Source organism: Xyrauchen texanus, chromosome 24 (assembly GCF_025860055.1).
Source record: "Xyrauchen texanus isolate HMW12.3.18 chromosome 24, RBS_HiC_50CHRs, whole genome shotgun sequence".
Taxonomy (NCBI): Eukaryota; Metazoa; Chordata; class Actinopteri; order Cypriniformes; family Catostomidae; genus Xyrauchen; species Xyrauchen texanus.
The window spans coordinates 42893937-42915605 of NC_068299.1; the positions used below are offsets into that span (position 1 = coordinate 42893937).

At 45.9% G+C, this 21669-nt stretch overlaps 1 protein-coding gene across 1 annotated transcript in view; it reads right to left on the reverse strand.

Moving 5' to 3' along the window:
• Positions 1-21669, reverse strand: part of LOC127617781 (uncharacterized) — a gene marked incomplete at its 5' end in the record, with an annotated part of 288177 nt that overhangs the window by 82511 nt on the left and 183997 nt on the right. The window contains 2 exon segments of the mRNA XM_052089853.1: positions 16842-16961; positions 18833-18844. Of these exon segments, the coding sequence (XP_051945813.1) occupies positions 16842-16961; positions 18833-18844 (132 nt within the window).

A 21669-nucleotide genomic window follows, 5' to 3' on the forward strand; every position in this document is an offset into this window, starting at 1 on the left:
ACGGGCTCACCTTGTTTCGTGCCAACAGAAATGCAGCTCCGTGCGGTAAGACTCGTGGTGGTGGCTTGTGTATTTACATCAACACGGAATGGTGCAAGAACTTTATGCTAGTCTCTAGCTACTGCTCATCGCTGATGGAGCTTGTGACTTAGATGCAGACCTTTTTATTTACCACGGGAATTATCATAACTGGAGTTTACATTCCCCCCAGCGCTAACGCTAAGGAAGCGCTCTGTGAACTGTATGGGGCTATGAGCGAACTGCAGAACGCTCACCCTGACGGACTGTTTATTGTCGCCGGAGATTTCAACCATGCGAATCTCAAGACATCCATCCATCCATCCATCCATCTTCAACCGCTTATCCGAAGTCGGGTCGCGGGGGCAGCTGCTCCAGCAGGGGACCCCAAACTTCCCTATCCCGAGCCACATTAACCAGCTCTGACTGGGCGACCCCGAGGCGTTCCCAGGCCAGTGTGGAGATGTAATCTCTCCACCTAGTCCTGGGTCTTCCCGAGGCCTCCTCCCAGCTGGGCGTGCCTGAAACACCTCCCTAGGGAGGCTGGCCAGGGGCATCCTTACCAGATGCCCAAACCACCTCAACTGACTCCTTTCAACGCAAAGGAGCAGCGGCTCTACTCCGAGCTCCTCATGGATGACTGAGCTCCTCACCCTATCTCTAAGGGAGAAGCCCGCCACCCTTCTGAGGAAGCCCATTTCGGCCGCTTGTACTCACGACCTAGTTCTTTCGGTCATGATCCAACCTTCATGACCATAGGTGAGGGTAGGAACAAAAATTGACCGGTAGATCGAGAGCTTTGCCTTTCGGCTCAGCTCTCTTTTCGTGACAACGGTGTGATAGAGCGAGTGCAATACCGCCCCTGCTGCCCCGACTCTCCGGCCAACCTCCCGCTCCATTGTCCCCTCACTCGTGAACAAGACCCCGAGGTACTTGAACTCCTTCAATTGGGGCAAAACCTCATTCCCTACCTGGAGTACGCACGTATCTCAAGACAGTGCTCCCTAAATTCCATCAGTATGTGGACTTTGCAACGAGAGGGGCGAACGCGGTTGATCTTGTTTACACAAACATCCCAGGCGCGTACCGTGTGTAGCCCCGCCGCCACCTCAGCTACTCAGACCACATCTCTGATATGCTAATTCCAGCATACAGACCGCTCGTCAGATGCACAAAACCGCTTCAGAAGCAGGTGAAAACCTGGCCAGCAGGAGCCATCTCTGCTTTTCAGGACTGTTTGGAGTGTACTGACTGGCAAATGTTCAGGGAGGCTGCAACATATGGCGACTCTACCAACTTACAGCATCAGCGACCAGCTACATCAGCAAGTGCATTGATGAAGTCACTTTCTCCAAGACCATCACCACACGCTCCAACCAGAATCCGTGGATGACTGCAGAGGTGCGCGCACTACTGAGGACCCGAGACTCCGCCTACAGAGCAGGTGACAAGGCAGCCCTAAGAACAGCGAGGGCCAAACTGTCCCAGGCCATCAGAGAGGCAAAGTGCGCACATGCCCAGAGAATCCACAGTCACTTCCAGGACAGCTGTGACACGCGACGCATGTGGCAGGGCATCCAGGCCATCACCAACAACAGAACAACATCAGTTGCCTGTGACAAAGATGCCTCCCTTCCAGATGCGCTGAACGACTTCGCTTGGTTTGAAGTGCAGAACGACGTGGCCCCATGCCAAAGAAGTCTTCAGTGTCCTGCCTCAACGACTACTGTCCCGTCGCACTCACACCCATCATCATGAAGTGCTTCGAGAGGCTCGTCATGAGGCACATTAAGATCCAGCTGCCCCCCTCACTAGACCCACTGCAGTTTGCGTATCATCCAAACCGTTCAACAGACGATGCCATCGCCACCACCCTCCATCTGGCCCTCACCCACCTAGATAAAAAGGACTCATACATTCGAATTCTGTTCATAGACTTCAACTCAGCATTCAACACAATCATTCCCCAGCACCTGATTGGAAAGCTGAACCTGCTGGGCCTGGACACCTCCCTCTGCAAATGGATCCTAGACTTCCTGATTGGGAGACCTCAGTCAGTCCGGATCGGGAATAGCATCTCCACCACCACACTGAGCACTGGGGCCCCCCAGGGCTGTGTGCTCAGTCCACTGCTGTTCACTCTGCTGACTCACGACTGTGCAGCAATCACATCATCAAGTTCGCCAATGAACACTATCTCATAATATGTTATGTTTACATTTTGCATTTTTAGAAACTGTCATCTGTTGCACTACTGTTTACTGGTCGGCACTGCACTGTCTCTTACTGTGTCTATTGTCCTGTTCATTGTTAGTAATTTATTGTACTGTCCCGTACTTTTTGCACACGTTTGCACATGCACTTTATATAGGTATGCTATTTAGTCTGTGTAGTCTCATGTGGTTTTGGGTTTGTCCTATGTTGTTTTATGTAGCACCATGGTCCTGGAGGAACGTTGTCTCGTTTCGCTGTGTAATGTGCTAATGGTAGAAACGACAATAAATACAACTTGACTTGACTTGACGATACTGATTTAACCACTAGAGTCTTTTGGATTATTTTAATGCTGACTTGTGTTTGTTTGTTTAGCTTTAAAATGTTGCCACCCATGCACTTGCATTGTATGGACATACAGAGCTGAGACATTCTTCTAAAAATCTTAATTTGAGTTCAACAGATGAAAGAAAGTCATACACATCTGGGGTTGCATGAGGGTAAATAATGAGAATTGTAATTTTTGGGCTCATGTCAGATGAATTTGTCAATAAGAAGAGAGGTTTGGAAACATTTCTAGTAATTTTTACAGTGAAATCGACGATTGTCTTGTGCACATCACACGCGTGTACCTTGCTGTGCATGCGCAGAAATGCTGTTTGTTCGCGCTCCAGTTGTCGATCACGCAAATGGCAGTAATTTACTTTTAACTTGGATGTTTACATTTATACAGTTAATCTGCCTGAAGTAGCTGCGATAGTCTACAGTGGAGTAAATGCATAAATACTGCTTATGATATGCGGGACAAAGCACACTGATATATTGCTGCACTGATTTAAAAATGTACACTTAAAAACTGATGTCATAAGAGCCCAGTTACAGAATCACCCTGAAAATGACCTTCTCATTACACAGAAAAGCCCACGTTAGAATTAGAGCCAAAATTTACCTCAGCGTGCTGCCTGAAGTTGGAGCTGTGACTTTAATCTTGAAATATCAGCTTGTCTTGGTGTTAAAAGAAGAAATTGCATGACGAAACTATTTTTTCACTGTGTGGAGTGAAGAAGGTGTTTGCTAAGATATTTTTCTATTTTTTCTATGTGTTCTGGTGAGGAAACATAGAAATCTTCGACATCTTCAACATCTCTCTGAGCAGCGCCGTTGGTCCAGCGTGCTTCAAGGCCACCACCATCATCCCCATGCCAAAGAAGTCTTCAGTGTCCTGCCTCAACGACTACCGTCCTGTCGCACTTACACCCATCATCATGAAGTGCTTCGAGAGGCTCGTCATGAGGCAGATTAAGACCCAGCTGCCCCCCTCACTAGACCCACTGCAGTTTGCGTATCGTTCAAACCGTTCAACGGACGATGCCATCACTACAACCCTCCATCTGGCCCTCACCCACCTAGACAATAAGGACTCATACGTTCGAATGCTGTTCATAGATTTCAGCTCAGCATTCAACACAATCATTCCCCAGCACCTGATTGGAAAGCTGAACCTGCTGGGCCTGGACACCTCCCTCTGCAACTGGATCCTGGACTTCCTGACTGGGAGACCTCAGTCAGTCCGGATCGGGAACAGCATCTCCACCACCACCACACTGAGCACTGGGGCCCCCCAGGGCTGTGTGCTCAGTCCACTGCTGTTCACTCTGCTGACTCACGACTGTGCAGCAATCCACAGCTCGAATCACATCATCAAGTTCGCCGATGACACGACCGTGGTGGGTCTCATCAGCAAGAACAACGAGTCAGCATACATAGAGGAGGTGCAGCGGCTGACGAACTGGTGTAGAGCCAACAACCTGTCCCTGAATGTCGACAAAACAAAAGAGATGGTTGTTGACTTTAGGAGAGCACAAGGTGAACACACTCCGCTGAACATCGACGGCTAGTCAAGAGCACCAAATTCCTTGGTGTTCACCTGGCGGAGAACCTCACCTGGTCCCTCAACACCAGCTCTATCACCAAGAAAGCCCAGCAGCGTCTCTACTTTCTTCGAAGGCTGAGGAAAGCACATCTCCCAACCCCCATCCTCACTACATTCTATAGAGGGACTATTGAGAGCATCATGAGCAGCTGCATCACTGCCTGGTTTGGGACTTGCACCGTTTCGGACCGCAATACTCAGAGACTGGTTTGACACACATGTGTCCTGAGTTGCACTTTAATTACTGTCACTTTATAACTGTCTGCTACCTCAATAACTGCTATGTGCATAGAACATTATCTCATAGTATGTTATGTTTACATTTTTAGAAACTGTCATCTTTTTGCACTACTGAGTACTGGTCGGCGCTGCACTGTCTATTGTCCTGTTCATTGTCAGTAATTTGTTGTACTGTCCTGTACGTTTTGCACATGTTTGCACGTGCACTTTATATAGGTATTTTATTTCGTTGTGTAGTCTCATGTGGTCCTACGTTGGTCCTTTGTTGTTTTTATGTAGCACCATGGTCCTGGAGGAACGGTGTCTCGTTTTGTTGTGTACTGTACTAACTGTATATGGTTGAAACGACAATAAAAACCACTTGACTTGACTTGAAAGAAAGTCTTACACACCTGGGATATCATGAGGGCGAGTAAATAATAAGAGAATATTCATTTTAGGGTGAAATATCCATTAAATATCCACATTCTTTTGCCATTTTATTTTCCCTGAGGTAAAGTTTTTTTTATCATAATTTAGTAATATACAGTTGATTACCATTTTATTACTGAATTTAGGATTCGATTATCATTACTAAATTAATACCCATTGTGATGTACATACCTTCTCAGATTACATATGGGAGTGAAGGAAAAAAAGTGCACTTTAAACTAAAGTTCATGCTGCCTAGTTTACTCCCTATGACCCTACATATTGTTAAATGGATGGTGGATGCTGCCATGTTCTGCTTTCATTGTCGTTGTTCATAACTGGTTGTGTCCATTTGAGCAAATTAAGTTAAATGTTGTTGCTTTCACTGATTACAATATTATTTTTATATTGCTTTTTATCTCCATAAAATGTGTTATTTCTTCATAAAATTGTTTATCCACAAATAGAACACAGCCTAAATAAATGTAAATTAGCAAAATCACTCTCTTTTTTTCTCTACTCTCTTTATCGTGAATGCCACATAGTGCATTATTTAGGGAATAGGGAACGATCTCAAACTGTTCTGAAGGAAACTTACCAGTTAAAAGCTGCATGGCACTAGATTACTTTACCTGTGATCGGTCAATGACATGTGACAGCGGCAAAAAGATAAAATATTCTCGTCACAGTGCTTGACAAGCAGAGCCATCACTTACCTGCCACCACTCCTCTTGAAAATAAATAGGGAACATGCAGGTACAACATACCCTGTAAAACTGCCTTTGCACGCTACTAATAGATAGTTTTATATTTCTATGACCCTTCTTGATTTAAACAGGCCTTATCTGTCTTCATGTGGCATTTCGTTCGTAATTATTAGTACTGTAAATTTTAACGTTACAAAGGCATGTTCAATGTTACATTAGGCTTATTCAAGTGTTTACATTTCTGTTTGTGTATGTGTGTTTGCATCAAGTCATTATGTTCTCTTTTATTCATATAAAATCTATAATGCATGTAAGATAGAATAATGTTTTTGTTTATACATGTAGTCATAAGTAAAACCAAACCTCCTTGGTCCTAAACACATCTAAGACTCTAGTGCTCAAGTCTAATGTGTGCTGTGTATATCAAGAATGTTCAGTAAAAACATTTTCGGCATGTTTTGAAATAAATATTAATTGTTCTAAAATAATAGAATCGTATTGAATCGTGACAAAATTTTAGGTTTCAAGATGAGGGGTTGTAATCATTTGGTAAAGAAACATAATTGAAGCGTTGTCATTGCAAATGTTTACAACACAACCTCTGGCCTTCTGTCTGAAATGCCCCGTTTTGCTTCTCATAACATGCATCGAGAACAGCACTGGAACTTGCAAACACAACCAAATGCACAAGCACACACAAATACTACCTTGTTACTCCAATGCTGAAAAGCAGTGCATCCTCCATTGCTAGTTCTAAAGTGACGTTTCCATACTAGTGTTACGTCTGAATAATGAGGCTGACGAAGAGATGCGGATCCAAACGCAGTTTGAGTTTATTTGGTAACAAACACTAAATGAACAAAAGAACAACCCACGATGGGGAAAAGAAACATAAACTAGATAAGGTAACCACGGTAGAGACAAACAGGGAACAAGGGAGAGACGCAAACATCAGGCAAACATCAAACAACGATCGACAAAGACTGAACAAAGACACGGGGTATAAATACACAAAACATGGGAAAAGGGGCCAATGAAAGAACAGAACTCAAACAAGATAACGAGGTGATTAACAGAAACCAAAGGCAAATTAACAAGGGCAGGTGTAAACAATGAACAGTGAACACGAACGCTAACAGAGGACTGTGGAGTTAAATAAGGGACTAAAGTGAAAACTAAGAAATACCAAAAGTGACAAAATCACAAACAAAGGGCAACAGAGGGACAAGACAGGGTAATCGTTACATAGCCCCCCCTTTAAAGATCGGATTCCAGACGATCCTAAAAAACACACAACAAAAGACAAAAGTCCATAAGAACAACATGAGGGCACCAGGGGCAAACACACAGTACAAGTGGGCACATAGGTAGACAGGCAGACCAGGGGGGAACACTGGGCAGGCAGGAAATCCGGGGGCAGACAGGCAGACCAGGGGGGGCACAAGAACAAGGAGGCAGTCCGAGGGGCACAGAGGGCAGGCAGGAAGTCCGGGGGCCACGAGGGGAAATGAGACAGTCCACGAGGGCTAAAGGGAGATGCGACAGTCCACGGGGGCACAAAGGGAGATGAGACAGTCCACGGGGCACAAGGGACAACCAGGCAGTCCATGGGGGCACAAAGGGACAGGTTTGGGAGGCCGGGGTGGTGTCGACCGGGCGGGGACAGGTTTCAGTGGTCTGGGAGCTGGCCACAGGGCAAGGACAGGTTTGGGGACCAGGGAGGAGGCCAATGGACAGGGACTGGGTCAGGAGGCCTGGGGGAAGGCCTCAGGACGGGAACAGGGTCAGGAGGCCTGGGTGGAGACCACCGGACAGGGACTGGGTCGGGGGGCCTGGGAAGAGGCCACGGGACTGAGGCTGGCAGAGCCGTGTGAGGCGGAGCCAAGGAGGACTTCGGAGGCGGAGCCATAGAAGACTTAGGAGGCGGCGCCAAAGGAGGCTTAGGCAGGGCCATGGCAGACTCAGGTGGTAAGGCCTTGGGCAGGTCAGGAGGCGGAACAGAGTTGGGCGGAGCCAAGGGAGGCGGAGCCGAAAGTGGCGAGGGTGAAGAAGGCTCTGAAGACGGAGCCAATGGAGGCTTCGGAGGCGGAGCCGGGAGAGGCTCGGGAGGCTCCGGAGGAGGAATTGAAGGCGGTTCAGGAGGCGGAGCCGAAGGAGGCGAGGGCGATGAAGGCTCTGAAGACGGAGCCAATGGGGGCTTCAGAGGCGGAGCCGGGAGAGGCTCGGGAGGCTCGGGAGGTGGAGCTGAGAGAGGCTCAGGAGGCGGAGCCGAGGTAGGCGGCTCCGTGGGAGGTTCTAGGAGCAGAGACCAGGAAGACTCTGGAGTCTCTGGGGGTAGAGACGTAGGAGGCTCTGAGGGTGGAGCCGCCAAAGGCTTGAGTGGCTTGAGAGGCGGTGCCGGAGGAGGCTCGGGAGGCAGAGCCATAGGAGGCTCTGAGGGCGGAGCCGTCGAAGGCTTGAGTGGCTCGAGCGGCGGAGCCGTAGGAGGCTCGGGAGGCGGTGCCATCAAAGGCTTGAGTGGCTCGAGAGGGGAAGCCGGAGGAGTCTCGGGAGGCGGAGCCATAGGAGGCTCGGGAGGCTCTGAGGGCGGAGCCGTCGAAGGCTTGAGTGGCTCGAGAGGCAGAGCCGTAGGAGGCTCAAGAGGCTCTGGGGGCGGAGCCGTCAAAGGCTTGAGTGGCTCGAGAGGCGGAGCCGTAGGAGGCTCAAGAGGCTCTGGGGGCGGAGCCGTCAAAGGCTTGAGTGGATCGAGAGGCGGAGCAATCGGAGGCTCTGGAGGCGGAGCCGTAGGAGGCCCCGTAGGCGGAGCTGCAGGAGGCTCGAGAGGCTCTGGGGGTGGAGCCGTAGGAGGCTCAAGAGGCTCTGGGGGCGGAGCCGTAGGAGACTCGGGGGGCGGAGCCCTGGAAGGCTCGAGAGGTTCGAGGGGCGGAGCCCTGGGAGGCTCGAGAGGCGGAGCCCTGGCAGGCTCGAGAGGCTTGAGGGGCGGAGCCCTGGCAGGCTCGAGAGGCGGAGTTCTGGAAAGCTTGGGAGGCTTGAGAGACGGAGTCCTGGAAGACTCGAGAGACTTGAGGGGCGGAGCCCTGGTAGGCTCAAGAGGGTTGAGAGGCGGAGCCCTGGAAGGCTCGAGAGGCTTGAGAGGCGGGGCTCTGGGAAGCTCGGAGGGCGGAGCTCTGGGAAGCTCAGGAGGCTTGAGAGACGGAGCCCTGGAAGACTCGAGAGACTTGAGAGGCGGAGCCCTAGGAGGCTCGAGAGGCTTGAGGGGCGGACCCCTGGTAGGCTCGAGAGGCTTGAGAGGCGGAGCCCTGGAAGGCTCAAGAGGCTTGAGAGGCGGAGCTCTGGAAGGCTCGAGAGGCGGAGCTCTGGAAAGCTCGGGAGGCTGAGCTCTGGAAAGCTCGGGAGGCTGAGCCCTGGAAAGCTCGGGAGGCTGAGCCCTGGAAGACTCGAGAGACTTGAGAGGCGGAGCCCTAGGAGGCTCGAGAGGCTTGAGGGGCGGACCCCTGTTAGGCTCGAGAGGCTTGAGAGGCGGAGCCCTGGAAGGCTCGAGAGGCTTGAGAGGCGGAGCTCTGGAAAGCTCGGGAGGCGGAGCTCTGGAAAGCTCGGGAAACTCGGAAGGCGGAGCTCTGGAAAGCTCGGGAAACTCGGAAGGCTGAGCTCTGGAAAGCTCGGGAAACTCGGATGGCTGAGCTCTGGAAAGCTCGGGAAACTCGGATGGCTGAGCTCTGGAAAGCTCGGGAAACCGGATGGCTGAGCTCTGGAATGCTCGGGAAACTCGGATGGCTGAGCTCTGGAAAGCTCGGGAAACTCGGATGGCTGAGCTCTGGAAAGCTCAGGAGGAGGAGCCCTAGAAGGCTCGAGAGGTGCTGGCTCTAGGATGGGCACGACCACTGGCGTGGGCTCTTGGACGGTCATGGCTACTGGCACTGGCTCTTGGACGGTCATGGCTTCTGGCACTGGCTCTTGGACGGTCATGGCTACTGGCACTGGCTCAAGGACGGTCATGGCTACTGGCACTGGCTCAAGGACGGTCATGGCTACTGGCGCTGGCTCAGGGACGGTCGAGGCTACAGGCGCTGGCTCAGGGACGGTCGAGGCTACAGGCGCTGGCTCAGGGACGGTCGAGGCTACAGGCGCTGGCTCATTGACGTTTGAGGCTAACGGCACTGGCTCATTGACGTTTGAGGCTACAGGCACTGGCTCGGGGACGGTCGAGGGCTCAGGCTCGCTCACGGTGACATGCGTGGGCTTTAGCTCGCTCACCGTGACATGCGTGGGCTCTGGCTCGCAGACCGGGGCTGGCGCGGGCCGGGAGGCGGAAGCCCGTCTTCTCTCCCTCCTCCGGGCAGACGCAGTGGGCCGCGCTGGCTCATGGAAGGCGACGGGCGTGGGGACGGGCTCGCTGACAGGTGGGGCTGGTGCGACAGGAAGCGCCAAGGACGATTGGGGAGTCACCACAGTGGGAGGAGAGGTGGAATCCTCCTCGGCGAAGACCACGGTGTAGGGTGAGCCGCAGGCCAGTAAGGTCGCCTCCAGGAAGTCGTGGAGAGTCCAACCAAGCGTTGCCGGCGGCAAACGCTCCCTGAGCGAACCGTGTAAAGTGTCCCTGAAGAAGACCACCAGGGCTGAGTCCGGGAAGTCTGTGAACTTCGCCAGCGCGAGGAAGTCGCTGATGTGGTCTTCAACAGGGTGGCCCTCTTGTTTGAGGTTGAGCAACCGGCAGTTGGCCCGTATAACTGCTGGATCCATAGTGGTCGATCGTTCTGTTACGTCTGAATAATGAGGCTGACGAAGAGATGCGGATCCAAGCGCAGTTTGAGTTTATTTGGTAACAAACACTAAATGAACAAAAGAACAACCCACGATGGGGAAAAGAAACATAAACTAGATAAGGTAACCACGGTAGAGACAAACAGGGAACAAGGGAGAGACGCAAACATCAGGCAAACATCAAACAACGATCGACAAAGACTGAACAAAGACACGGGGTATAAATACACAAAACATGGGAAAAGGGGCCAATGAAAGAACAGAACTCAAACAAGATAACGAGGTGATTAACAGAAACCAAAGGCAAATTAACAAGGGCAGGTGTAAACAATGAACAGTGAACACGAACGCTAACAGAGGACTGTGGAGTTAAATAAGGGACTAAAGTGAAAACTAAGAAATACCAAAAGTGACAAAATCACAAACAAAGGGCAACAGAGGGACAAGACAGGGTAATCGTTACAACTAGCAACGAAGGCTCGGGCTGTGTCAGAGCAAGACTCTGAATCCATGGCAGATGAAAGTAGTTCCACTCACAAGAGCGTTTTAGGGATAAAACCAGAACATTTTGAGATAAAACACAAAACGATATCTGAAGGTGTAGTAACCATGGTTTAAGCGGAATAATTGACTGTGGCACATTCAATTGTTGAAAATGTATGCTCATTGTGACCGCATTACCACCTTGGGGTGTGCATTATTTTTCAATAATTCAATGGTCATTATTATTCCTCATATAATGTGTAGTTAGAGATTTGTGTTTTTATTCAATTAGTTCCACACAGTGAGGAGTAGACATTCTAAAGTGATTATGAAAAAAACCCTATCGGTATCGGCAGAGTTCAGTTATCGGAATCGAATCAGGAGAGAAAAAGTAGTATTGCATCCCTAGTTTGTCCCCCTGCATCTAGGAAGAGGTACAAAGATAAGCTATCATGTCAGCAAAACACTCAGTAGGTGTGACACCCTCAGCCAAAATAGAGTTGTTTGGAGTTGCCCATTGAGACGTCAGCTTCACATTTGTTTTCAATTAACATTTTTTATTGATTTGTAGACATATAACAATGTGGCCACATAAGAATACTCACGAATACTCAAGAATACACACACACACACACACACACACACACACACACACACACACACACACACACACACGTTGTGTTTCCATGTTTTATGGGGACTTTCCATAGACATAATGGTTTTTATACTGTACAAACTTTATATTCTATCCCCTAAACCTAACCCTACCCCTAAACCTAACCCTCACAGAAAACTTTCTGCATTTTTACATTTTCAAAAAACATAATTTAGTATGATTTATAAGCTGTTTTCCTCATGGGGACCGACAAAATGTCCCCACAAGGTCAAAAATTTCGGGTTTTACTATCCTTATGGGGACATTTGGTCCCCACAAAGTGATAAATACATGCTCACACACACACACACACACACACACACACACACACACACACACAATGAAAAAAAGAGAATATAATATTCATATATAACTAAAACTAAACTTCTCTCTCTACAGCCACTCACCAAAAGTCCCCTGTAAAGGGATAATGGAAAGGAGAAGGCAAGAACCGGCTTGACAATCTGCAGTCTCCAGTTGGTCCTCATCCCTCTCAGAGGCTTGATTAGCCTGACCGTCCTCCGCCCTGCCACATTCCTCCCTCATTCTCTCAGGCCAAGGAGTGCCTGGCATGACGTACACCCCACCCTCCCCTCTTTCCCTGTGGATTTTTATGACTGCCCCATCACCCAAAATACAGAGTCTGGGGCAAAATGAAATTTGAGTGCCCAAAACATCACATATAAAACTCTGAACCTTCAACCAAAACTTAGATCTTAACACACCACCAAAAAACATGGGTTGTGTCTCTATCTTCTGATTGGCATCGCCAGCAGGTTGGTGTGTCTTTAAGACCAAGCCTATACAATCCAATAGAATCTATGTAAAATCTTTAATTGCATAAGGCGAACCCTTGCATCTCTAGATGCAGACTTGACTTTTTTTAGAATCCTAGCACACACTCCCTCCTCCAATACCAAGTTTAAATCTTTCTCCCATAACTCTTGATAGAAGTTAAAGCTCCGACCCCCAGACTCTGAATTAGCAGGGAGTAATACAATGATGCCTCATGACATTTTCCAAAAGCAGTAATCTCTCAGAATATCTGCCGCTTTAGGGGCATGTCTGCTACTCCCAAAAACAATACAGAGCAGGTGGCACAGCTGTAAAAACCTATAGAACTGAAATCTGGGAATCCCAAAATGTTGAACCAAATTTTCAAAAGATCTCTTCACTCAATTGTCATATAGGTCACAGAGTGTAGTAACCCCCTGTAAAGTGATCAATGGAAAGGAGGTGGCGAGAACCGGCTTTTCAACATAAATAATATTTTAATGATAAACTTAAAAGACAACATAAACACACACATGACGGACATGTCCGTAAACTATCTCTCTCTCCCGCAGTCGACCTTTATCCCTCTAGGGAGGCTTGATTAGCGTAATACGGGACCGGGTGTGTACGATCATGACCCCGCCCTCAACCCTGCCACAGATACATTAAAGTGCCAACTATATGATTACTTTTTCTCCGTATGTGGCAACATCTCTAAACTCACCAGGGTGTGATCTGAGACTAAGATGTTTGCAATTGAGCAATCAACAACAGATGAAATGAGGGACTTAGATATAAAAAAAAATATTCTAGAATAAATCTTATGGACTGATGAAAAGAATGTAAAATCCCAACCAGATGGGTTCAAAAGTCTCCAAATATATAGAAGACCAAGATTGTTACACATCCTGTGAAGCGTCAATGTTAGGGGGCTTGCACACTTTTGCTTCACTATGATCAATGATTGAGTACATCTATAGATTAAATCAGCGTTAGGTGCGTAAATATTAGCCAAAATTAACCTTTGCCTTTGAATTTCTGCTAAAACAACAATGACTCTTCCTAATTTATCATTACTCTGTTTGAGACATTTTAATTGTAGATGTTTACTTATACAATGTAATGACTCCCCTCCTCTTACTTGTGCCAGCACTAAAGAAAACATGCCCACCCATATCTTCCCAAATTTTTCAGCTTCCTGTGTGTAAAGATGCGTTTCTTGAAGAAACACTATCATATTTAAAAAAAGAAATAACCTTCCTTCTTTTTATGGGGTACCCCAACCCATTCACATTCCACGTGGAGAGAGACAATCCACTCATATTAACATTTGACATATTAGAAAAAATAGACCACATTCCAACAAAAGTGCAACAACCAAACCCTAATCTTCCCCCTGAACCAAAACAAACAGAAAAAAGAAAAATGTGCGCTTTAACCCCGTGCACGACACTGCCAACCAGTGTCCGTTCCTCTAAATGAAACAGTCCACGTATGCCTTCGAGAGCCCCTGTGACATATTTGCCATCAGATTGCTCAAGTCTGGTGTTTCTATACAAATTTTGTGATAAAAAATTACATAACAGAAGAAAATATATAAAACATACTCCAGCCAATGGGCAGGATTATCAAAGAACATGTAGATTCATCCACATAACTGTCCCAAATGCGTGTTCATCCTCAAAATAAGCTTCAGCCACTAGTGGAACAAGCACTCATTCAGTTTCCTCAGGCAGTCAAATGAATGTTCAGTGAGCCAGCCCATACGACTGTTACATAAGTGCAACAAATGACCTAATCACTCCAATGTCTTTCAATAAATACTCCACAAAACAAATTCCAACCAATAGGAGGCATAAGCACAAACAGCGTGCAGATTCATCCATAACACTGTCCCGAAGGAGTGTTACTACACAACACAAACTCCAGCCACCAGGCAGAACCAGCGCAAAAGGTTTTGAGAGTATCACACAATGACTAACTCACTCCACTGACTTTATGAAGGACAATGCTTGATGGGGATATATAAATTCTTTGCAGCCATCCTTAGCATCTATTCTCAATTTGTCCGGGAACATCAGTGCAAAAGCTAACTTCCGCTGAACAAGAGTTTCTTGCATTCCTTGAATCGATTACATTTCTCTTTTGTTGAATTTGCAAAGTCTTGGAACGAGAAAATGTTATGGTTCTTCCAAGAAAGCCTTCCTTTACTCCTCACCTCACGTAACACAAGATTTGTATCAGATGATCTCAGAAATTTGTCCTGAATTGATTGCTGCCTGTCTCCCTCATCGTATCGCCGAGCCGGAACTCGCTTGATTTACAGCTTATGGCTGGTTATGTAGAGCAGACTCAGAAGGAGACCGTCCAGAAATTCCAGCATATTCTGACCCTCTGCTCGCTCAAGGATTCCAACAATTCGGACATTATTCCACCAATAACTATTCTCCATATCTTCCAATTTTTCCATAACGCTAGGTTTGATTGGCCTAATACGGGACCGGGTGTGTATGATCACGACCCGGCCCCGCCCTCCGCCCTGCCACACACATATTTTTCAACATTATTATTTTTTATTTTTTTATTTTTTACATATATCAATAATTTTTTGAGCCAAGTACATCAAGAACTTCTCTTAGGGTTACTCCATGTGACTTGAACCAATATTCTTTTTAAAAATAAAATATACAGTATATCTGATATTTAATGATATGACAAAAATATTTATTAAGCTTCACAACCAGTCTTGAGGGTCTAAAGGGTTTCTTTTGGTCACATGACAACAAAATGGCTTCTTACATGTTGATTACACCACTTTGATTTGATAGACATATTGTAACGGTGGTGGCCGCCCCAATATAAATAAATTATTTTAGAGTTCTTCGGGTGCCAGACAGGATTATTCCCGACAAAAATTGGATTAACCCAGGATAGCAAAAAGAAAGAACCACCTGTTACACAATAATAGTCTCATAATTTTTCAGTACACAGGGGGGAATTTATTTCATAAAGTCCAAAACAATAGTAACAAGAACTGGGTTACAATCCAGGCAGAAAACGCGTCACATAAATCCAAGCTTGCAGATTCCTGTCCACTTTCATTCATAAATTTGCTCACAAAAAAATAAATAAAAGAAAAGGGAAAAGAGAAACAAAATCAAACATTGGATAAACACTTCGTTGGCAAAAAATAGTAATAGAAAAGAAAAACTTCTTCCAACAACAATCTTAAGGAGCAGCAATATCCACGAAACACCTAAGCGCACGGAATGTGCGAAAGTGGAAGTGAAGTGTGTAGGTGTGAGTGTAATGGCGGCGTAGAGGTACTGACCAATTTGCTGTCAGGATGGCAGTTAAAGAGAGTGTAGATGGTCGTCGTCAGACATCTAGATGTGTGGATACGCAGCCTTGACTTGTCTTCGGGACAGCTCTCCTAGAGAATCAGCCGAGCTGGAAGTGCAACGCTTGAATCGAACCTCGCGCTGCACCAGACATCACACACACAGGAATCATCCGCTTGACAAGCTGCCGTCTTTCCATAAACACCTCCCCTCTCTCGAATGGCAAACCTTGCATTCAGTCCAACCGATGCCCCCCTTCCAGGTGCGTCACACTTCCTTATACATTTTTTCCCTGTGCCATTAATTGAATTACTCCACCCATTCACGGTAATGGAAAGTGAATGTAAAACGTAACCGCTGATAGTGGCACAGATTTTCTGCACTGCCACAATATGTTTTTCAAATATTAATCATATTTTAAACCTAATTGAAATAATACAAACAATATTATGTTGCACTAGTCATGCCAACATTTATTTTATTTTATTTTTTTATTATTTTTAGTTCTTTGTAGAAGCCAACCAAACCAAATTTTGGAAAGTTCTTGGCATGTAAAATACACAAGAAGATCTGTGGGCTTTTGGGCTTTAAATTCTATAGTTTCCTAACAAAAATATACTTCAGAAACTGCTATTGGCAATACAAATAGTGTGCATATGTGTGCTTGGTTCTTTTGTTTCACTTCTTCTTTCAGAATCTATTTAGCATTAATAAATAAATGAAAAAAAATTAAACAGAATTTGGTCAAAACATTTCTCAATTTTCCATTTCAAACCTCACCGAGTGCAAAGTATATTACGGTTATATGAGAGCAGTTTAAAACCTGCAAGTCTCATACAGGCATTATGATTATGGCTATGAGTATTTAGACTGTGGGATGACTACAGTATGTGGAAATGAATTGGTCAATCAAGAAAATAAAGTGAGTGTGAGTTACATGTTACTGTCTGCCTGTATTTCACTGACTAAAGAGGTAAACTGGCCTTTGCTGCCACACATACTGCAGTCCTTCATAATCTCCATCTTCACAATCTTTCCTTCTCCATAATTCATTAGCAGGTATAGCATTGCACAGTGCTAAATACAGTAGTGTACCTGTACATGAATACATAACTTAGTTTCACAGAAAATTATTCACTACAACCCACCAGCCTATACATTTCACCATATCATTAAAAAAATGATCAACAAATTGGATTGAGTCACCTCACCCCAGAATTACAATGCTGTTGTTAAAAATCGGATTACATATTCTCCAGACATCTGTAGCACTTTTATAATAGAAAGCAAACACTGTCACTTACCATCATTACACAGAGGTCCTCCGTATGTAGTCATACTGCAGTCACAATAAAAGCCATCCCACTGCTGAAGACACACCCCCTGATTAGCACACAAGTCTTCCTGACAGGTTGTGCTGGGCCCTTCAAGAACATCATCATGATAACCATTAGACAAAGAGACAGACAAAGAAAAAGTATATTTAATATTTTTTTCTTATATTATGTACACTGTTTTACACTGTCTTTGTTATGCATGTTTTGTTTGTATGCTGTTCAGCTGTAAATTATTTGGCAATATGAAGGTACAAATATTTGTCATGCCAATCAAGCACCTTAAAACTGAAAACTGAAAGACCAGACACCAATATTTACCTCAGTGTGAAAAAGAAAGTTTTATAATATGCCTCACCAAGTAGCTAGTGGCAACCCAGGACTTAAAAGTTTAATATGAGGAATTCTTTATCTTGCGATCAGAAGAATACATGCAAATACAACCAATCTCCGCATTATTAGTGATAGATTGCAATTTTGCATAATTTCCCCAATATTTCCACATTATCTATCAATGTGCTTTTCTCCATATTGACAGCGTCAACACAATTGCTTAAAAAGATTGAAGCAGTTGAGACATCTCCAACTGCACAGCCCCATCCTATCATCAGAGTAAGCATTTAGGTAGGGTACCAGCAGCATCTCAAGGGCCGGCAGAAAGTGAGGGTCATGATGCACTCACGGGGAAGAAAATGGTCGATCTCTCTTATGAAACAAATCAGGAGCATTTTGTCATGCTGCCAGTGATGTATTAAAGTTATGTCATAATACTACACTGCACTAAATATGTTGTTATTTTATATACAGTTTTAGTATACACTGTATTACACTGCTGTGCAAATTTTATCTGCCACAATTTACACCAGGACACAAATAGCATATGCCACTATTCAAGCCAGGAAATGGGACAGCAAGTCTTTAGTTACGGGGCCTTGTAATTTAGAAGGAGATGTAAAATTTATACAAAAACTCTTATCCCTCCAAAAGACGAACCGAAAACTAACAAAACGCGGGGGTTGGGGGATTTACTTGCTTCTCTTTGTGTGAGATGGGCAGATGGGCCAAAGAAGATAGGATGGAGCAGGGCCGCTAGCTGAGGCAGCGTTGCGCTAGGGTCCGCGATGGGGGATAGAAAATGTGAGGTAAGGGTGTGTGGCTAAGCCATTACCTATCTGTATTTGTATCTGTTCATTTGACAAAATTATCGGTCTCTGCATTTGGATAGAACTGGGTGTGGGTGGCACTTAACAGGAAGTGGGTCAAAACTAAATGAAACTCCCAATTTTTAAATGTTACTCTTACATTTATGGTTTCTATTAATAAAATTCTCTTTTAAAGTCTTTTGTAAGAGCCACACTCCCTGCTGCCCAGTGGTGGCGCTATGTCTGTAACCCAAAATTGTCAAATTCATGTGATTAGCCCCCAACATACATCCCAAATTCGATCTAAATCACACTGTTATTTTTCCATTTTGGCCATTAATTTAATGCCTCGCTATGTTAGATTTCAAAATCTTTTAGCAATTTAGCATCTTCAATATCTTGGCATAATGTTATCTAAATGTGGTGACAGACTCATGAATTCCCAAGGAGGAGTATTTAAAAGTTCAGAGAATGCATTTGTTTGCTTTGTTTTATATAAAAAAAAAAACTCCATCAATGTTCACAAACTTGGTATCAAATTAAATCTTAAAAACTCAACTTTCATCTTTTGAAGTCTATTTTGCAATTAGAACAGTCCAGTGAAAAGACATGTGACATGTGAGCAACAGTACTTATGTTTCATGTTCTCTTCTTATGAACCAATCCAATGATTGAAGAAAAAACAGCATGCATTTCATTATGAGAGTCCACTGATGAAAATGCAACAACCACATCAGATTGGTTAAGTAACATTATTACCTTCTAGTTGAAGTTCTGTTAATATTTTTGAATCTGTGATTATTTAGTTGCTTTATTCACCTGAAATGTCTGCTAACATTACGCAAATTGTTTTAATGAAATTGTATTATACAGGATAAGCTTTTATGTATGTAAATATGTTTGATGCTATTTGTTAAAATAAATGTACACATAATATAATATAAATGTGAAACAATCTATTAGGGTTGTAACGGTTCTTGGAAGAAAAAAAACACATGGTTCACCACCCACGGTTTGGTAAGTATTTGCTCCACGGTTCATCTCTAGGTTAGTAACACATCTGGATCACACACTTTGACAAAGAAAATAAAGTGCAAAATAGACATGCGCAGCTGTATAGCTCTGTGGATGGACACACTTCGCCTGTGTTTCACATGAGTCAGCTTTCTACAGGGAGAAGTCCTGTTACAGTCCTATTAACTGTAAGTATGTTAAATCAGTTGATGATTCACAGTTCTGCACGAATTTGTGTGAAGATGAAAATGGCAAGCTGGGAAAACAAGCCACAAGATAGAAGCCCTTGCGTCATTTGAGTCTCCTGTTTAGGAACTTTTTCTTGTTGCGGTCAATCAAAACAGCAATGGTCAAAAACTTTCACAAAACTGGCACTGTTTGCAGACATTGCTTGACACGAGTGCCATATACTTGTAATACATTGATGTTTGATTATTTATTTACTCTGACATCACCTGGGAATATATAGTGCGTGGTGCGCACAGAGCCGCATATGAGCCCGAAACTGCACACAGACACAATCCCTTCCGTCTTTAAACAGGCACTCACTGCTAGTTCGGACAGACATGAAACAAAAACTAAAATGCTTGGGGTGTTCACTGCCAAAGTTATGTTGCCCATACTCTGTTGAAGAAGATGTGGCATTTCCTCATATGATTAAAACACTCATGATGCATTATGACATCCCTTCTTGCATCCATATTTACAGCAAGGTCATTCATTCTATAGTGATGTACAACTTCTGAAAAATATATGTTGAGTTGAGTATGAAATGCACATTATGTTAAATGCAGGTATTAAGTTAAATGTTGAGTTAGTAATTAGAGCATTTTTTTGTTAGTTAAGGACACTAATGAAAATGAACGTCTAGGTTACGGATGTAACCTCCGTTCCCTGATGGAGTGAACGAGATGTGGTGTCGGAGAAGCGACACTAGGGGTCTATCTTGAGCACCGAATATACCTCTGATCTATGAAAAAAGGCCAATGAGAAGTTGGCAGCCAGTATTTGCATACCCCGCCACTGGACATACGGGTATAAAGGCGAGGAAATACTAGAGTTCATTCAGGATTTTTCTGAGGATCCGAAAATTGTCTGGCCACTACAGCGGTTCGGCCCAGCGACGTGGCCGGTAAGACACAATGTCTCCTTCCCTCCATCAAGGAACGGAGTTTACATCCGTAACCTAGACATTTCCCGTCTGTCGCTCTCTTCGGCGTTGTGTTGGAGAAGCGAAACTAGGGGTCCAATTTCAAGCCCATCAGCGTGTTACCGAGTTCTACTGGCTCGGACCTGAGAAAACACGAGATGAAACTGACTCAACCCTGAGATTGTAGTATCTCATACAAATGTCTGCCAGGGAGGTACCCAGTGGGAAAGCCTCTGTTTGGAGACAGCGTTTCCTTTCCGCTGTCCCCCAAAGCATACAAAGAGCTGCTCAGAACATCTAAAGCTCTGCTTGCGGTCCAGATAGGTACGCAAAGCACGTACCGGACACAGCAACGAAGGGGCTGGGTCTGCCTCCTCCTGGAGCAGTGCTTGCAGGTTCACTACCTGGTCTCTGAAGGGCGTGGTAGGAACCTTGGGCAAGTAGCCCGGTTGCGGTCTTAGGATCACTTGAGTGTCTACCGGACTGATTTCCAGGCAAGTGTCGCTGACAGAGAACGCTTGCAGGTCCCCGACCCTCTTGATGGAAGCGAGCGTGATAAGCAGGGCAGTCTTAAGAGAGAGGGCCCTGAGTCCATCTGATTCTAGCGGCTCGAAGGGAGGTCTCTGGAGGCCCTTGAGGATTACCGAGAGATCCCAGGAGGGGAACAGGCTTAGCCGGGAGGGATTTATCCTCTGGGCGCCTCTTAGGTACCTGATGATTAAGTTGTACTTACCAAGGGACTTGCTATCTACTGCATTGTGGTGAGTCGTGATAACAGCGACATACACCTTTACACCCCTCCAACCTCTCTTGCAGGAATAATAGCTCTAACCTAACTGCGCACCTCTGTGGGTCTTCAGCCCGGGAAGAACACCAATCTGCGAACAAGCACCACTTCAAGCGCATAGAGCTGCCTGGTAGAAGGGGCTCTGGCTTGGTTGATCGTGTCTACGACGGTAGGTGGTAGACCAGCTAGATCTTCCGTGTCCCGTCCAGGGACCAGACGTGGAGTTTCAAGAGGTCTGGATGCGGATGCCAGAGCGTGCCCTGCCCCTGAGAAAGAAGGTCCTTCCTCAGGGGAATTTGCCAGGGAGGGGCTGCCGTGAGGAGTACGAGGTCCGAGAACCAGGCCCAGGTGGGCCACTAGTATGACTTGTTCCTCGTCCTCCCTGAACTTGCACAGCACCTGTGCAAGAAGGCTCACTGGGGGAATGCGTACTTGCGTAGCCCCGCGGGCCAGCTGTGTGCCAGTGCGTCAGCCCCAAGGGGAGCCTCTGTTCGGGTGTACCAGAGCGGGCAATGGGAGGTCTCTCGGGAGGCAAACAGGTCTACCTGGGCTCTGCCGAATCATTCCCAAATCAGCTGGACCGACTGGGGGTGAAGCCTCCACTCTCTGCTGGGTAAGCGTTGTCGTGACAGCACGTCTGCAACCCAATCTGGAGGCGTCATAGTGACCAGGATGCATCGGGACTCCTGCTGCAGGGGCACACTT